The sequence below is a fragment of the Sturnira hondurensis genome, unplaced genomic scaffold, assembly GCF_014824575.4.
Source record: "Sturnira hondurensis isolate 20B ecotype Veracruz unplaced genomic scaffold, ASM1482457v3 Scaffold0008196, whole genome shotgun sequence".
Lineage (NCBI taxonomy): Eukaryota > Metazoa > Chordata > Mammalia > Chiroptera > Phyllostomidae > Sturnira > Sturnira hondurensis.
The window spans coordinates 11,771,129-11,789,629 of NW_028080827.1; the positions used below are offsets into that span (position 1 = coordinate 11,771,129).

The following is an 18,501-nucleotide window of genomic DNA, read 5'->3' on the forward strand; positions in this document are numbered from 1 at the left end:
TTCATCTTCCTTCATGTCAAAATCACAAAGGGATAAAGTCTGAGGAGCTTTGTGCTTTGAGGAAGAATGTATCTCTACCTTATTCCAATTCCTGCTACAAAGAAGCTCTACAAAGGCACCCACCCAAAGGACTTTTAAATGAGTAGTGTGTGCTCATCTCCTTCTCCCTTCATTCCTGAACATGAGGGAGATCCGCAGGAAGTCCACCTCTCACATAGGGAGTTGAATCCAGCAGCCCGGGGACCACCCTCCCCACCCTACACACACACCATCTGCTCCCCTGAGGGACGCAATGTAGCAGTTGGACCACTGAGTCCCACTGCTCAGGAATACGTGTCTCCAAGTCCGGTTTCCTCTGTGGCCAAGTCATCGGTTTTTGTTCTTGTCTCACTGGACAGGACCTGGATGGAGCTTCCAAGGGTTGGGAGACGGGGATGTGCAGGTCTAAAGGGTGGACACCACTCCCCCAAAGCTCAACTCTGAGAATACTGTGAGAGCAAATAAGCTGTAGCTGGTTGTGCAGTCACCCCATAGCTTCCTCTTTACAGCTAAGTATTACAGCAAAAATACTAAGGTTGTCAGCTTTGACTTCATTTTGTTTTGGTAAATAAAAGCGAAGCCACCGCTAAATGCCATCAGCAATGTCTGCTCTCACTGTGCAGCCCCTGTTTGGGAGGAACAGGCCTCCCAAACTCTGCTACAGTTATTTTGAGTGAAAATGGTCATTTCATGGGTTTCATTGATTGTTATAAAACTGTATGCATACACAGTTTTTAAATACTGTCAGAAAATAAGGGTCTCGTCCACCTTACTGCGCTCTGTAAGAACATTCTCCCAGGCTTGTGCTCCCTCCCTGGAGAGGGCAACACAGCAGATCACCCATCACTGAGAGAAGGGCTCAGATGTGCTTGGTATGATGCAGAGACTCAGACACACAGCCAAACAGTCCCAAGGAGTACACAATATAAATGCTTTATTGCTAGCACAGAGGTTTCTTTTTAAGTAAATTAAAAGAAATAAATCTTCATTTTCACATTCTATATTGCAGTTCGAAGGTAACTAGCTGGTTAATGGATATGTTCACTTGGACACACACTATAAGGGGTCAGCATGACATTCACATGGAAAAATTCAGATGTGTGGCATCTCTCAAGGCATCAGGCCACTGAACGCACTGTCGTCTATAAGTAACAGCAAGTGGAGATTCCTTCAAAACGTTGTGAATAGACAAGGGTTAGAAACAGACAACCAGTATGGTTAGAAGGCAGAAAACAGTTAACTACAGAAGGCTATATACGTGTTGCACATCTTCCATACACTCTAGGTTAGGTTTGGCACTTTTAAATAAATGACCTTCCTTTTGGTTAGAGATCGAATTGGATTCGGCGGCTGGGGAGAGGGAGCAGGGAAAGACAGCTGACACTGCTCCCATCACACTGGCAGGTTCACTGGGAAGAAGAGGGGTGTGGGGGTGGGAGGAGAGGGAGCCAGCCTGCTTGTCACCTCCCCTCCGGAGGGCGGAGGCAAGACGGGTGTGCGCAGAAGCCACTGCCCGCTGCGGAGCAGCTCTGACAAGACGTGGCAGTTGTGGCACACTGGGACTCGGCAAATGGAAATGAAAACCTCTGGGCTTGGCCAGATTTTCCAAGGTTATTGCCAGTGGAATTGGGGCATTTTAAGGTATAATAGACCAAAGAAACACCCACAGCACTGGGAGTAGCAGATGTTGGTGCAGCGGGGACGGGTGGGGCAGATGAAGCTGTGGATCCGAATGCAGAGATAATTCACTTAGTTAAAAATTGTCAGAGTATTGCAAACGAAATTATTTCTACAAGGCACACAGCATTACCTTTTTCCAAATCCTCAAGCTTACTCAGATTGTTTTTTGGTTGATTTTAATTATAAGATTTGGAGACGATCTCATTAATCTATAAAAACAACCCACCCCCTTACTTATTCTGGAACCAGGAAGGAATGCAATGGCTGTTCATGCGCGCATGCGCACACCTCCAAAACACGCAGCAAACACGGAAGCTGCGAACCAGACATGATCTCTGCAGCTCTGGCTTCCTGGTCTTTCCCTCGTATTATTTATGGATGTAACCAGATTGCGTCTGGAGTATCCCAAGTTCTTAGTTACTTCCTAGTGTATCTGCAGCATACCAGCTTCTGGCATTTTCAGTCTGGCCTGGATCTAACTAAAACCATTTCATGTTTTGCTTTGAAGAAATGGATAACATGAAACGGTAATTTGGCAGCAAACCCTTGGAAAATTGTTCCCGGCCCAAACATCTGCCCCAAATGAGCTCAGCCAAGGTCTCCTTGGGGGAGCAGAGGATGAGAAGGGAAAGCCTGGAAGGGGGAAATGAAGACAATGGAAAGGCGACCTTTCCTTACCGGAAAGTTTTCTGTGACAAAAGGCATCAGAGAGTACAGCTCTCTGATTCATCAGAAAGAGGACTGGATGCGCCCTTGCCCCTTACCTTTGTCCCAGTATTTGGTGTCATAAGGTGACCCCTTACAGAGTGCCAAGAAACCGTGCCCACTGGTTTGCTTTAGCTATGCAGTGACTGGCCCAGCCTACTTGTCATCATCTGAATCTTTAAATAAAGACTGAGTATCAACTTTGGATTCCTGAGAGCTGGGCCCCACAGGGAAAGCAGAGAGGGAGGGTCGTGCAGGCAGGCCTCCACCTTCCTTCTTGGCCTTCTTAGGAGTTCTTCTGGGGGATCTTGACCGTCACAGTCTTAACTTCAGAGTACTCTCGCAAACCGAATTCTCCCCTGAAAAGCAGAAAGACAGTGTCAGACACCGGAGGCCCGAGCGGTCTGACCTGAGCAACGGTAAGAGTCCCGAGAAGGTGCAGGTCCTGTGGGTTCATGTAAAAATCCCTAATGGAAGCGCTGCCGTTATCTGAGAGGCTGGAAAAGCTGTTATCTTATGAACAGTCGCTGTTTCTTAAACGTAAAGGATGATTTTCCTTCACAATATTGCACAGAAAGGCCACAATTCCCACCTACTCAGAGAAACAGGCCCAGAGGTTTGCCTAGGCTAGCAGTCACCCAGAAACGCTGGCTGTGCCTGCATGGGCACCACGGTGAGCGGGAGACCCTGGCCTCGAACACTGGGCTGAGCTCCCGCCCCAGGCAAACTGGCAACTCAGGGCCAAGTGTGCTCTCCTCTTCACGAACCTGGTCCTGCCACCGGACACTCAGGACGCACTGGTGCTCTGCGGGAGAGCTGGTCAACTCAGAAAACCCTGAGATTCCCAGGCTACAAGGTGTCTCAGTTTGGGATTTGAAATTCCTTCTCATAGGTCCTTAGACTGAATAAATGTAAATGAACACTGAAAGGCCTACCTCACAAGAGCAGAAATCACCTGAAATGCCTTAAAAACAATCCTGAATAAACAACTGTCCACAGCACTCACAGTAGTCAAAATGACTGATGGAAAAAGAATTGGGAAGCGCTAGTAACCTGCTCCCCCCACTCCCCATCCCAGACTCTCCTTTGGCCATTTTCCTTCCTGGCTCTCTGAGGCCTCTGGGATCTTGCTTATAGAGGAAGGATTGTCCATTCATTTGGTAAACAAACATAATTGAGCTATTACTATGGGCAGCACTCTTCTGGGTTGGGCAAAGGAGAAACTAAATAATGGGTCCCAGCCTCTGAGGAGCTTGCAGGTGGTTGGGCTGAGACAGAGGGACTGGGAGCCGGGTCACCTGTCTAGGTGGCTACAGCAGACTGGGGCAGCCCTTCCCAGCTCTCTGGACATCTCATGGCATTTCCCAGCCACTGTTTTGAGGATGCTGGGGTGCACTACAACCTTGTGGCTACGATGCTCTTTTTCTCCATTTTCTCTTCTCTAGGCCCTTTCATTTTTACCTCTCTTTAATTGCTTTTTCCCTTTTCTCTACTTCACTATAAAATCAAATATGTCCTATTTATTCTTTAAAATACTTGAATTTATTTCCCTTTCTAGTCTGTAAAGTCACTCTTCCATGAAGCTTTTCCTGAAGCAGCTCCCCTTCTCTGTGTTTGCAGAGCACTGTGGACCCTCCTCTACCCCTGCCTGTCACACTGGGGGCCGCTTGCCCATGTTGTCTCCCCCACGGACTTGAATCTCACTGCCCAAGCTTTCTGCCCCCCATGAAGCCTCAAGCACAACCTGTAGCGTCAGGCTCACAGAGGGCACTTGACAACTGTGCAAGGGAGGGAGGGAGGGAGGCTTCTTCCCATGCTGGCTTCCTTAGTTCTACCCTACTGACATACCATCTCTGCTAGGAAAAATGTAGCAAAAGAGCACTTGGAGGTGTTTTTGAGTAAGAAAGGATTAAGAGAGGCTGCCTTTTAAAACAGTCCTGTATAAAGAATAGGAAGTTAACAACACTGGGCTTCGCCATGCAGGCCTGCTGTAAAGGATTCCTTCCGCTTCCGTCCAGGAATCCCCGCATCCCTGCACAAGGCTCCAGTCCTCTGCCAGCAGGTCCTCTGAGCACCAGAGGCACCTGAGTTGACATGCCTGCTGCTGCCAGGACATCAGAGGGTTGCCAAGGAGTGACTGGGATGAGCGTGCTGCTCTTTCTCCGGCATTGGCCACTTTGTTTACAGGAATAAGAGGAATGAATTTGGAATAACCTCACTTGGTATTCCATTTCCTCATTAGCTCTATCCAGGCTCTGAGTTTCTATTATCAGCTCCACTTTGGCTCTCTCTGTACTTTTTCCTGACCTTGGGCAATTCTGAATGTGTCTCTTCATCACAGATATCATTTGCCTCCTGTTTGAAGTGGGGTTACTCCCCTCTTGTTTCCTGGCTTGTGCTCACACTTGGGGTAGACCCTGAACCACTTTCCTCCTGCTCAGATCTCCGGCAAGGTTGTGAGAAGTGTAAGGACTCTACAGGGTCGGAAGTCTACAGAAAGCAGACAGGAGCCCACAGAAAGTGAGCAGGGCTACTTCTAAGTGTGACTGTTGGATCCTGCCATCTTTAGGCACAAAAGCAAGGGGAATCCTGTTGGACTGGAGGTGCTCCCAGTGGGGGTCCCAGGCAGCCATCTGCCACCTCGGCCTGCTCTGAGACAGGAGTGGACTCAAGTGCGCCACAGAAAAGAACACTGCCCAAGGACCCAGGGCATCAGAGAAAGCCAGTGAGAGGTCCCAGGGCAATGGACACAGAGCAGAAAAAATACTGGAGCAGGGGGTCGGCAGACAGGACTGGCACCTGGGCTCTGCCATTCACGGGCTGTCTGACTCCAGCGAAGTCACCCCCATCCTCTTGGTACCCCCCCTCCCCTCTCAGGCCGTACCCCTGAACATCAGCACACCTAAGTACCACCCATGAAGCTTGCTTCAGGTATAGATTCCTGAACACCACACCAAAGATTCGGTTTCTCTAGGTCCAGGAGGAACCGTGAGACCCTGACACAGGTGTCAGTGGCTCGCCCTTTGAGAAACACAGCTGTGAGGTCTCTGAAGGCCTGAAGTTCAGGCTCCAGCCATTTTGCCATTTCATTCCAAGGTCTTTCTCTCAAATCTACTTAAATTCAAGTTAATCCAATGAAATTCTATAGTACATCCAGTTCCACAAAGAGGAACTCCACTACCACCTGAAAGGCAGATACATTATTATTAATGTGTCCCAATGTCTTTTCCTGGTCGCCTCATAGCTAGACACAGGTACACTTAGAAGCCTATTCGTGTTTCTCAGCCAGGCTAAGTTATATTCCTTAAGATGACCCAAACCTGGCTTACCCACAGATAAAGTAAGGTGTTAGATTGTGGTATCTCTCAGCCAGTCGTCTAAGTAAATCAGTCACACTCACTTAATAACCAAATAGGGATTTCTGCTTAGGGTGTGTCTTTCCCTGCCTCTTTCTTTGGCTCACAGCAGCATTTCTCAGAGCAGGGTCCCCAGACCACCTGCATCAGAATGATTCCAGAGACTTGTTTAAAAATGCAGATCCTGGGCCCTAGCCCAGATCTGCTAAATCAGAACCTCTGAGAGTGGGTCCCCAGATAGACACGCTTAGCAAAGCCCTCTTCTAGACCGCAGGGGACTTTCTGTGCAATGCATACCATGCAGGAGCACATATGCACAATACACGTGTGCACACCTGTGATCTTGAGATGCCCTTATTTAGAGTATCCTAATAATGCTTCTCATCTTCAAAGCTTGTGTCCTTCATTTTTAAATGCTAAGGTTCACAGCTTTCTATTCCCTTGATTGTGACACACATTTTATAGCTTGGGCTCAGAGGAGCCTAAATGAGGAGGGGAAAGGATGGGACAAGTGAAACAGACAGAATTAGCTGAACAGGCAGAACTGAGAGAAACGCAGCCCAAGTCTCTGACCCCAGGAGTCAGGGGCCAGCTCATCAGGTAACCTGTAGAGGGCAGCCCTCTCCACAGGCTGTCTCTGGAGGGGATCTCAGAGGCTCCCCAACCTTCTGAGGAGCTTATTTCTAGAAAGTGCTATTTTCTGTCCCTGTTCCTCTTAGAGGTGGGCAGGGAGATGTCAGGGACCAAAGCTGCGTGGAGTCTGTAGGCCATGAGAGAAACAATTTCTTCTACGTGCTGTGTGAAGGGGAGTTTCTTGGATTATATTACATGAGAAAAAAGAGTGGGGGCCCAGATAAGGCAGGTTCTTTATGTGAAGGGTTTTCTGCCACTCCCGGTTATTCAAGGAAGAGAAAACATATATTTGGGGGCAAGTGAGGACAAAAAAGCACACAACATAGACAAGATGAAGTGAGTCTGTTTCCTGATTGTCCTCTAACCACCCTGGGAAGGCCAAATCACTGTAGCGCCTACAAGACAAGTCAAGAGGCTGTTCTTCAGTATCTCAGGCTGCTGTTCTGGGTGGTTTTGACACAGCCAAACGGTCACCTGGGCCATCTTCCTAGACAAGGGGAATGTTTCTGACAGGCACGGGCTAGACTTGGACTATGTCACAGCCCAAGTCAAGGCAGGAGGCTTGACCGTGATGAAGGACCAGAGCAAGCCTGGGGTCAGGAGCTATCAACCAGCACTTATCTATTACGAGTATATTTTATGCCCAGGATTCATCCTGTGAGTGACTGCAACAGGGAAGGTGATGTGAGCAGCACTTCCAGAACCAAGGCTTGCTCCAACCCAGGGACCGGGGGAGCACAAGTACACTGGCAGGAAATGAAAGGACAAGGTGAATACAGTGTGACAAGTGGAAGAAAAGTAAGGCCATGTGCCAGTTAAGAAGAGATACCTGGAGTGTATGAAGACTCTATAAAAGCTGAGGAATATCAATAACTGAGCAAACAGGATCCAGGTTGGTTCTGGCTGTAAAGCAAGTGAGAGGCACTGAAGGGCAGAAGCAGAGGTTCAAGCACAAGCATCATGCTTCCCACACAGCATATGCTTAGGACCTGTTAGCAGACTGACTATAAACTATGCATCTGCTCTAAAAAAATGCATTCAGTAATGGCAGAAAGAAAGGGCAGGGAATATGTTTCCTCTTGTGAGTCACAGGATTTAGAAAACATAGATCCAACTCCTTTCAAAATAAAGGAAAAACATTTAGGGATTGAGAGGGTGGGTGTCAGCTCAAGAAGGCCCCAGGTGTCATTAATCCTTTGAGTGCCGCTCAAAAAGTCCATTCATACATGAAGCCTGAAAATAAAGTCCCTCTTAAGTCTAGATTTCCTCTGCCACAGTCCCCTTTTTCAGGCCCTTAACATTGCAGGACCCTGCCCGATCCTGTCCCTGCAGCTTCCTTGGTCTGTGTATTATGGGAACCAAGTGCATTTGGAGTCACTGAAACCTATGTTAAAATCTCAGATCTGCCTCTTACAGGCTGCATGACTTAGGCAAAGTATGTAACCCTTTTAACTCTTAGGTCTTCCTCTGAACTATGTGTAATATAAAGGTAAGTATTTATCCTATAGTATCATTGTGAAAATCAAATCAGACAATGTTAGGAGAGAAGTTGGCATAAAGCAAAACACAGATCAGGCATTTAATTAATGGCATCGTTATTGTTATTGCAAATTACTTCTGGTGGGTCTTCCTCCTATAATCTCTGCCAAAACATCCTCTACATGCCAGAAATCTTGGCCTTAAAACCTCTGGGGTCTCCTCAGCTCCCACAGAATGCCCCTTAAAGCCTTTTGATATTGGGTTGAAACCCCTCATTCATCCCATGGCCTTATGCTGCATTCCCACGCTCACAGAACCTACAGGTGCTAAGCAAGTAACCGCAGTGAGTGAATCACGTACGTGTAAATAAATGACGACCACCATTCAGGCCCCGAAACCAACAGGAAGGGTGGGGAAAAGACGAACTGCAGAGCTCACACAGCAGCAGGTCTGCTATCCAGGATGAAAATGAGTGAGGGATGTGGATTTTATTCAGAGCCTCCTTATTTTTGAATTGCAGGTTAAGATTTTTAAACGTGAGTCAAGACATAACATCTCTGCAGGCCAGCTTTGTCCCTGGGCTAGCGTAGCGGTTGGTGACCTGTGTTTTAAGTACACCAAACTCTCCTTTGTTCCTGACTATTCTATGTTTGTTGTTCCTTCACGCCTTTGTTCTTGCTATTCTCTCTGCCTCAAACGCCTGCTCCTAAAAAACTGGTACGTTATTTTCTCTGTGAAGTCTACTCTGACCCCATCAGGCAAAATTAATTGGTTTGCCTTATAAGAGGTTTGACAGACTTCTCTAGCAGCCCTTGTTATATGGAATTATTGCTACGTTAACTTTTCTCCATTGCTGCCTAAGGTAAGAGAATTGTGTTTGTTGTTCATCTTTGTAACATGCACAGCACAGTGCTTGGCTTACAATGATATATGTTTAACTGAATGTTTGTTTAATGAATGAATAAGAGAACGAAAGCAATCCTTTGTGCTGCTATTCACAATCCCCTTTTCATCAGCAACTTTGGACACTTACATTTCTCTTCCATTTCCAGACATCTTGAATCCCCCAAAGGGGCTCTGGGCATTTAAGGCATTGTAACAATTGATCCTGAAAGACAAAAACAGTAATGCTGTTAGTGTGGATTCTGCTTGCACAGAAATGATCCCACAGGCATGATACCTTTTGTAAGTTTTAGTTTTTCTTTCTTTTTTTCCCAGATGAAAAATTTATAATTTACTTTGATTTCCTTATCTGTCCAGGAAAGACTGCACCACCCCTCAGGGTGAGGTCTAGTTGCATTTGGTCTCCCCAAACTCCCAGAAGCTATGTGTGTACTTTACCCAGGCTCTGGAGAATTACGAGGCCCCGACACCACCCATGGGATGTGTTATGACCAGAACAATGGCACAGACTGATCTTACCAAACAGTCCCAGCCTGCATCGCAGAAGATACCGTGAGGGCCTTGTTGATGTCATTGGTGAAGACAGCCGCCACAAGTCCAAAGTCAGAGTTATTGGCTCTTTCGATAACTTCATCCATAGTCTTAAACCTCAGAATTTCCTGAACGGGGCCAAAGATCTGTAACAAAGTAGTTCGATCCAACATGGTCACTTTGCCGTTCCTTCACCGGCTTTCCACATTTCAAAGCATGTGTTCTCTGCCTTTCTTATGTAAATAATGTTTAAGTTTAGCAGCACAAAACTGTCAAATATCCCAAACTTTCCCAGAATAAGATTACATGGGAGTCTATCCTTTGAGTTTAATACCCCCACGGCCCAGCCTCCCAGGCATCCATTAATTCCACGGGGTGCACTGCAGCTGCGTGCCCTTGAGCCCCAGGCAGGACAGGAAGGACAACTCCTGCTGCAGGCTCATCAGCACTGTTCCTGCATGAACTCGAAGATGAGAGCATGTTTTTTCTGTCCTGGTTAACAGCCCGGTGACCCACCGACTGCCTATTCTGACGTTTTTTTTGGCTAATAACAATTGCAATCAGACAGCATGTCACCCAGCTTTCCTTCCTTTTTTTTCTTGAAACAAAGTTTTTCATAGCCATGTTTATTGCTATAGTACAATGCACACAAAACAGAAATCATTTTAACTCCGATACCATTTACTAGAAATGCTCCAAAAACCATCCTAAGAAAATGCGGCTTTTGTTAGGACCCCGTATTTGATACCTCCTCCTTGGCAATGCGCATGTCATCGGTGACGTTGGAGAACACCGTGGGTTCGATGAAAAACCCTTTCCGGCCCAGCCCTTTGCCGCCACATTCCAGCTTGGCGCCCTCAGCCACACCACTCTGGATGAGTTCCAGGATCTTGTTGTACTGTTTCTTATCGATCTACAGAAAAAATTATTTAATGACTCCAAGTAAAACCTTCTATGAAAAAGGAAATAAGCATGTTCTCAAGAATCATTTGTGATTTTTTTCAAAGCTTCCTAGGCAAATCATATGAAATACTGTTACTTAAAATATTTTTGACCCATGAAAAATGGCAATTCTTTATCATTCAAACTAACATACCAAGAATTCCAATAAATGAACAGTTCTCTAAGTGAAAAACACCAGTTGAAGATTTAAACATTTCTAAATGATGGAGATATTGGTGAACTGATTATTCTCTTTGTGGGGAAAAACTGACCTCCATAACCAAGTGAAAAGTTTCACAAGTTGTACCAATACTAAAAGGACAAAAGCAACAGATGAGCTAATGCGCAACCTCTTTACATGGATCCTGCTGAGGTCAATTTTTAATGGAACTACTATCTCTTTAGAGGAAAGGGTTAAGTTTAAAGAGTGGGGGCTAGCCTCCTACTCCATAAAATGAGGTCAGTATTCTTTCCATAAGTTATAGGTCTATCACTCAATTATTATGGTAAATAATATAAAAACTTACATTCACCTGAGTTTGAAATGCTCGGCAAGAATGTCAGTCTTCTCTCAAATGGCCCTAAAACTTAGGAAGTGTTGTTTCTCACTAGAAAAACTCAGGCTCTAGGGATCCAGATGAGATCTGGTCCACGTATTCCTTTAAACATTCTCAGATTTTCTCTACAGTTTAAAACCAGAATGCCTTCTGGAAATGCACCCTGATGACTGTGCTGAAGAGCGCAGGCTGAGGGGACTTTCGTGGCCTCCCCACCCCACCACAGTGCACGAAGCACTGAGTAGGAGACACCTGTACAGCACAGGAAGGTAGACAGCCCTTCACGGCCTGTTCACAACCTGCAAATGATCTCCCAGGTGGCCTGGGGTGGTGGAGAGGATCCTCTGCAGCTGGAAAAAGAATGACTGGCTTCTGTGGGTGAGAGGGCCCACCTCCCTGACCTTGGCATCCGCAGGGATGTCTGAGGCCCAGTGGTTGCGGCTGTGTCTGGCCACTAACGTCAAGATCCACCCTGTCATGACTAGGTCTACAAAGACCAACTTACTTCCTAAATTCAGAGTATCCTAAGGTAACCCTAATCCTTTAGTTTTTCAGAAATAAAATTTAGAAATGGAAAGAGAATTGTAAGCTGTAAGCAATGCCTCACTGGCTACACTTCCAGTGAGGTAGAGGAGTACAGAGGCAGTGGGAAAAAGAAAGATGGTGCTTTGCTGGCTCCCACTTGAGTGTCCGCTTTCTGTGCTCACCAGGATTGAGTAAAGAAAGGAAATGCTTGTGATTGCTCTACCTGGGGTCCCTGCTCAGTGGTGGGGTCAAAAGGACTCCCCACTGTGCGTCTCTTGGCCCGCTCCACACTTCTTCTCACGAACTCCTCGTAGATGGACTCCTCCACAAAGATGCGAGACCCCGCAGTGCAGCACTGGCCTTGGTTGAAGAACACACCCTGGTGAGCCTGCTCCACAGCATAGTCCACTACGAGAGGAAACAGTCATGTTCTCACGCTGCTGCACCTGGGGAGGGCCCTGGTTAGAGAGCCACCTCTCTGCCCTCTCCAAAGGCCCAGGTACCATGTCCTGCTCACTGCAGAGCACACGAGTAACAGGGCTGAGAATGTGACTTAGTTCCGGTTCTAACGAGACCCGGATGTTACTCGCTATGTTAACATGGACATCTTCACTTCTTTGAATCTCTTTCTTCTTCTGTAAAAAAAGGATGGGAGCACATCATCTGTAACAGGAGTCTCAAGCCCCAATATTCAGAGGGCCTGGGCAGATAACGTAATGCTGTGAATCTGCCAGGTAGTGAAACAGTGTGATGGAGGCTCAGAAGGAAAACCACTACACTTGGCTGTTGCTGTGCATATATATAAGCCCATGGTTGCCAGATTTCCAATTTTAAGACAGAAATCAATATTTTAATGTATAGTTTTTTAAGCACTGTGTAATATTTTGACATATAAATGTGGTTATACCCAGCATTTGGCCTATGATGGCCAATGTGCAACCCTAATCTGTAAGGCCTTGTTACTGTTATTTCCTTTCTTCCTTCCTTTTTTTATTGATCCAGAGAAAGGGGAAGAGAGGGAGAAAGAGAAGGAGACAGAAACATCGATGTGGGAAAGAAACATGGATCAGCTGCCTCTTGCACACACCCCAACCAGGGACTGAACCTGCAACCCCGGCATGTGCGACTGGGAACTGACCTCCTGACCTTTCAGTCTATGGGACGATGCCTAACCAACTGAGCCACACCTGCCAGGCTGTGGCTGTTGTGTTTACTTAGTATTTTGGTGAACTGATCTATAACAGCAATGCCTTTTGTTTGAAGCTATTAAATTTCTTCTATATTCACATGAAATTGCATAATAGCACATGATAACTTACATTTTCATCTCTTATACTTCAAGATAATATTAATAAGCATGGTGTGTGCTAGTTGCTAAATGACTGACTGACTCAATCCATCAACATCATGTCAATGAGGCGCCTATTCCTCAGGAGGATTTAGGCATAAGAATTCTTATCCCCTTGACAACTAGTATAAAGCTGAAGCTGAACTCTGCAAATTCCAAACTGGGGCTGGAAACCAGGAAATCTGCTTTCTGTTCTCTCCAGTGGTGAAATCAGGGAAACAGCTCTGCCTGGCAGGATGTGAAGAAGAAAAAGGATGACTGAAAGAGATGTGGGAATTTCATTCCCTGGGAAGTTTTTCAAAACAGAGAGACCACACCTGTGCAGAGTGAACTAGACAGCATCCTGCCTGGAGACATGGGGTTTCCTAGGTTACTGCCTCCAGCCTCCCTGAAGTCCTACTGCCAAGGCGTAATCACCTCCAATTTAGGTCTATTCATACAGAACTGACCATGGTGTGTGGTCAGCCTGACCGAAAGTCATGGGAACAACAGAAAGGACTTGGAATGACTAAACAGAGAAGGGGGTGTGCATCTGGGAAAATGTTGGCAGGGCCAGTAAAGGAGAATTTTTTTAATGATCCACTAGGCACACTTGAGAAGTTTCCGGTTTCTTGAACCCGGGCAGGGAGGTTATATTTCAGGTGTTCAGATGCTTAAAGCTGGTCTTTGTTGGTCTTTGCACTTCAGAGCACTCACCCGGCCTTCACTCCTCTACCCTCATCTACATCACCACACCGTTCAAATGGCTTAGTGCCGCCTAGAAAATGAACCCCATTCAGTTCCCAATTGACGTGTCCTTTCCCAATATTGAACTATTTCCCCCTTAGAATGAAGGGTCCATATTCTTCTTCTGGAATGTTCCTTAGTTTCGGAGATCTTTTTCCTAGTGTCCTGTCAAAAGTAGAGATATGAGAGAGTGCCAAAGGACAGTGTGCTGGAACATGTGTGAGACTTGTGGTTGACTTACAATCGGCATCTGCAAAAATAATATTGGGACTTTTGCCTCCAAGTTCCAGAGTTACTCGCTTCAAATTGCTTCTTCCAGCTGCTTCTTGGATAAGCTTTCCGACCTGAAAGGAAATGGAGAGAGGTTTTGCACAGTGTGCAGTTGAGATGGTCAATGGCCAGAGCCAGTCTGGGGAAACAGCGGCATGCAGCACTAATGGATCCTGCAAAGCAAACCCACCTACTGGAGGACCCGGGAACAGCTCCTGTGGTCAACCCGTGTGGACCAGATATAAGTCATTGCCTCAGTGACTGTTAGTGCTGTTAGCTTCTTCAGAGGCTGCCTCAGCTAAAAAGAGCTCTCTTGTCCAAGAAGAGACCCTCCCCTGGGTGTCCCACACCCACCCACTGATGATGGCAGGGGTCTTGGGGCCCCACCCTTTCGGCCCACCACAAGACAACTCTGAGACCACATATGTTCCACCAGCCCACACGTGGTTGGCTGAGGTCATCAGGCCTGTACTGCAGCTCGATTTCCCATGTCCATTCCCCTTCAGCAGAGAAATCTAGTGAGTGGTCTGCATGCCAAAGGCATCTCAGAGACGTCTCCTGGAGAACCTGACCACTAACCAAGGGCTGCTCCACCGGAGGGCAGAGGCCATTTTATGGAAAACGCTGAGCCACTGTGGAGACCAGATAGGCAGTTTGCTCTTGAGATGAAAAGTGCTACTTGTGCCTGAATCCTACCAAAAGTTAAGTATTTTAAAAGTCCAGTGAAGAGAAATGCTGAATTTCCCCACCCCCTGTTGAGATCCTCTGGTAGGACTAATCATTCCCCAGGCAATATAGAGTCGTGGTTAAGAGAAAAGGCTCTGGAGCTTGAATTTTTTTTAATTTTACTGATTCTACCACTTACTGTTTGATCTTGAGAAATTTATTTAGCTTCTCTGAGCCTCAGAGTTCCCTCCTTTGTAAATGAAGCTAAAAATAGTGTCCACCTCAGTATTTAGTTGTCCTGGGGATTGACTGATTCAAGATATATGGCCCTTATAACCAGACCTGGCACACAGTGACTACACATGTTAACCACATGAAGGTACGAGAAGCCAGAACGCTTCTTCCTCCAACTTCCATGCAGAGAAAGGGAGGCGATGGTAAGGGGAGGTACCCAGACCTTCTATAGCAGGTCTCATCTTGCATCTCCGAACTGTTTCAGGCAACACTGAGGAAACTGTTTCTCTGACTTCCCCCTCAGTCTCCAGTACTACTCATTAGCTACGTTAACTGCTTTGTGTTTTTATTAGAACCCGATCCCATGGCTAGAAATTTTAGAAAATATACTCTTATTCTGAGGAAACCTAACTTTGAGGTAAAATTAGCATCTCTTAGTTTGCAGAACAATGTTACTTACCAAGGGGTTGAGACACACTAACATCTGACCCGAAAGATGAATGGGCAGATGTCAACCCACCAGCTACACTGCCTCCTCCCTCCCTTGCCAGTTCCTCTCTCTTCTACCACAAGGTAAACTCCCTAAGAAGACAGGCTAGCAGAGGCCTTGTTCTCAAACATGCTCTCTCTCTTTCAAGAAGAAAATACATGAACACAAAGGAAAGGAGAATCTGGCCCTCTGTTCTGCCAAGAGAATGTCAACCAGGTGAAAATTGTGACTGTAGCCTAAGACCCATAGTGACGGAGGGAAACCAGCACTTACAGGCAGCTAGGGCAACACTACCATGGCACATCCCCAAGAAAGCTGTGTCTACGACCACCTATTCTGAGGAATCTTAGTGTATGTGTGTAGTGTTCTCTGCCCTGAAAAAAACACATTAATTGATGGGGACTCCCGGTCAAGATGGAGGCATACCTAGATACACTCTGCCTCCTCGCACAACCAAAAGAACAACAACAGATTTAAAAAGAAAAAAACAACCAGAACATCCAGAAAACCAAACTTCATGGAAGTCTATAAAGCAAGGAGTTAAAGAAGAAACATTCATTCAGACTGATAGGAGGGGTGGAGATGGGCAGCCTGGGAAGAAAGGACTCCCAGCAAGGTGGCGGCTGGAAGACTGGGCAGGTGAGGTGGTGGTTGGTAAACTGGGTAGTCCCATGTTTGCGTGTGGATAAACTGGGAGGAACAACTGGGGAGTGAGACAGACCATGCAACCAAGGGTTCCAGGATGGGGAAATTTACCCTCAAAACTGCACTGCAGTGGGAGAAACTCCCAGATTCACAGGAGAGTTCTTTGGAGAGACCCACAGAGTCCTAGACTGTACACAAACCCACTCACCTGGGAATCAGCATCAGAAGGGCTCAGTTTGCTTGTGGATAGCAGAGGAAATGACTGAAAGCTGGCAGAAAGCTGAGCAAGCACCACTGTTCCCTCTCAGACCCCTCCCCCACATAGAGCACCATAACCCAGGGATGTGGGTTGCCCTGCCCTGGAGAATACCTAAGGCTCCATCCACCCCTTACTACATAACAGGTGCACCAAAACAAAAAAAAAGTGACCCAAATGAAAGAACAGAGCAAAGCTCCAAAAAAATACAACTAAGTGACATAGCCTACCTATCAGATGCAGAGTTCGAAACACTGGTAATCAGGATGCTCACAGAAATGGTTGAGTATGGTTGCAAAATAGAAGAAGAAGTACAGGGCATAAAAAGAGAAATAAAGGAAAATACACAGGGAACCAACAGTGAAGGGAAGGAAACCTGGACTCAAATCAACAATTTGGAGCAGAAAGAAGAAATAAACATTCAACCAGAACAGTATGAAGAAACAAGAATTCAAAAAAAAAAAATGAGGACAGGCTTAGGAACCTCCAGGACATCTTTAAACATTCCAGCATCCAAATCATAGGGGTGCCAGAAGGAGAAGAGGGAGAGCAAGAAATTGAAAACTTATTTAAAAAAAACTGAAGGAAAACTTCCCCAGTCTGGCAAAGAATGTCCAGGAAGCTCAGAGAATCCCAAAGAAGTTGGGCCCAAGGAAACACACACCAAGGCACATCATAATTACATTACCCAAGGTTAAAAATAAGAAAAGAATCTTAAAAGCATCAAGAGGAAAGAAGACAGTTACCTACAAGGAAATTCCCATAGGACCATCAGCTGATTTCTCAAAAGAAACCTTGCAGGCAAGAAGGGGCTGGAAAAAAGTATTCCAAGTCATGAAAGACAAGGACCTACATCCACGATTACTCCATCCAGCAAGGCTATCATTTAGAATAGAAGGACAGATAAAGTGCTTCCCAGATAAGGTCAAGTTAAAGGAGTTAATCATCACCAAGCCCTTATTATATGAAATGTTAAAGAGACTTAGATCTAAGAAAAAGAAGGTGATCGTAAATATGAACAGTAAAATGACACAAACTAACAACTATCAACAACCAAACCTAAAAAAACAAAACCAAAAATGAACTAAGCAAACAACTAGAACAATAACAGAATCACAAAAATGGAGATCACATGGAAGGCTATCAGCAGGGATGGGAAGGGGAGAATGAGGGAAAAGGTACAGGGAATAAGAAGCACAAATGGTAGGCACAAAATACACAGGGAAGTTAAGAATAGTATGGGAAATGTAGACGCCAAAGAACGTATATGTACAACACATGGACATGAACTAAAGGGAGGGGGAATGAGGGCAGGGGTTGGTAAAGGGAGAGAAATAAAGGGGGCAAAAATGGGACAACTGTAATAGCATAATCAATAAAATATATTTTTAAAAAATTGATGAGGCCCTGGCTGGTGTAGCTCAGTGGACTGAGCACAGGCCTGCGAACCAGAGGATCACAGTTTGATTCCCAGTCAGGGCACATGCCTGGGTTGCAGGCTGGTTCCCTGCAGGCCAACTCCCAGCAGGGGATGCACAAAAGGCAACCATACACTGATGTTTCTCTACCTCTCCCCTTCCCCTTTAAAGATACATAAATAAATAAAATCTTAAAAAAAATTGATGAGAACTCATTTTAAAGTCTAGCAAGATAAATGCTTTCTCAAAGGTGATAATCCCTGGAAGTCCTGAACATTATTATTCATTGTATTCAAAAACTAGTATCAAACTAAAAATTTTTGCACAGCAAAGGAAATAATCGGCAAAATGAAAAAAGACAACTAGTATTTATTGAGTTGATCTGTACCAGACATTTATATGCATTCACTCATTTAAGGCTCTCAAAAAACATTAAAAAGTAGGTACTATCTCATTTTAAAGGTGAGCAAAGTCAAGAGTTAGAAGTCAATGGATATTAGCAGGTTACCCAGCTGGTTCCAAGCAGAACCTGTCAGACTCTGTGCAGGCTGAATTGAGAACACAAGTGTGAGCTCACTCCCTCTCCTTCCCTCCCTCCCAAGATTCTTCCCTTGGCACCTTCCTTTCTTACATACTGAACACCTGATATGTATGTCATACCACCAACACCTCATCCTTGAACTCCAAACTAATTTCAAAGTGAGGAGAAACATCACCTTTTGTAGACATAAATGATGATCACAAATCAGTCAGAAAGATATTCTGCCTTCAGACAGACATTTAAAAAATAAGAAGTGAGAAGAAATCGCAGATTTTATACATTGCAAAATGTGCAAACATGTAATAAACGTTTGGAGTTGGTAAAGAGAGTGTTGGCCCTGGTGGCATTGTATTTCTGTTAGCCCTACCCCCTGACCTTCCTCGAACCCTCTATGGGCTGATACGTATATCCACTAGGAATGTTGTCCAGTGATTATTTTCATGGCTACAGTAATGATACAAAAATCTTGCTCAGTCTGTGGACATCAGAGAAGAATACTTAAGAATAATTTTTCCCATATCAGCACTTTGCCAGCTTTTCCTTAGAAACCACATTTG

At 45.6% G+C, this 18,501-nt stretch overlaps 1 protein-coding gene across 1 annotated transcript in view; it reads right to left on the reverse strand.

The window, feature by feature from the left end:
* Positions 1-956: 956 nt before the first annotated feature.
* ALDH1A2 (aldehyde dehydrogenase 1 family member A2) overlaps positions 957-18,501 on the reverse strand; it is a 97,354-nt gene continuing 79,809 nt past the window's right edge. Inside the window, exons 8-13 of the mRNA XM_037053982.1 lie at positions 13,666-13,768; positions 11,574-11,758; positions 10,075-10,239; positions 9,315-9,472; positions 8,926-9,000; positions 957-2,783 (exon numbers count right to left, since the gene is read on the reverse strand). Of these exons, the coding sequence (XP_036909877.1) occupies positions 2,711-2,783; positions 8,926-9,000; positions 9,315-9,472; positions 10,075-10,239; positions 11,574-11,758; positions 13,666-13,768 (759 nt within the window). The 3' untranslated portion in view covers positions 957-2,710. The remainder of the gene's footprint in view (positions 2,784-8,925; positions 9,001-9,314; positions 9,473-10,074; positions 10,240-11,573; positions 11,759-13,665; positions 13,769-18,501) is intronic.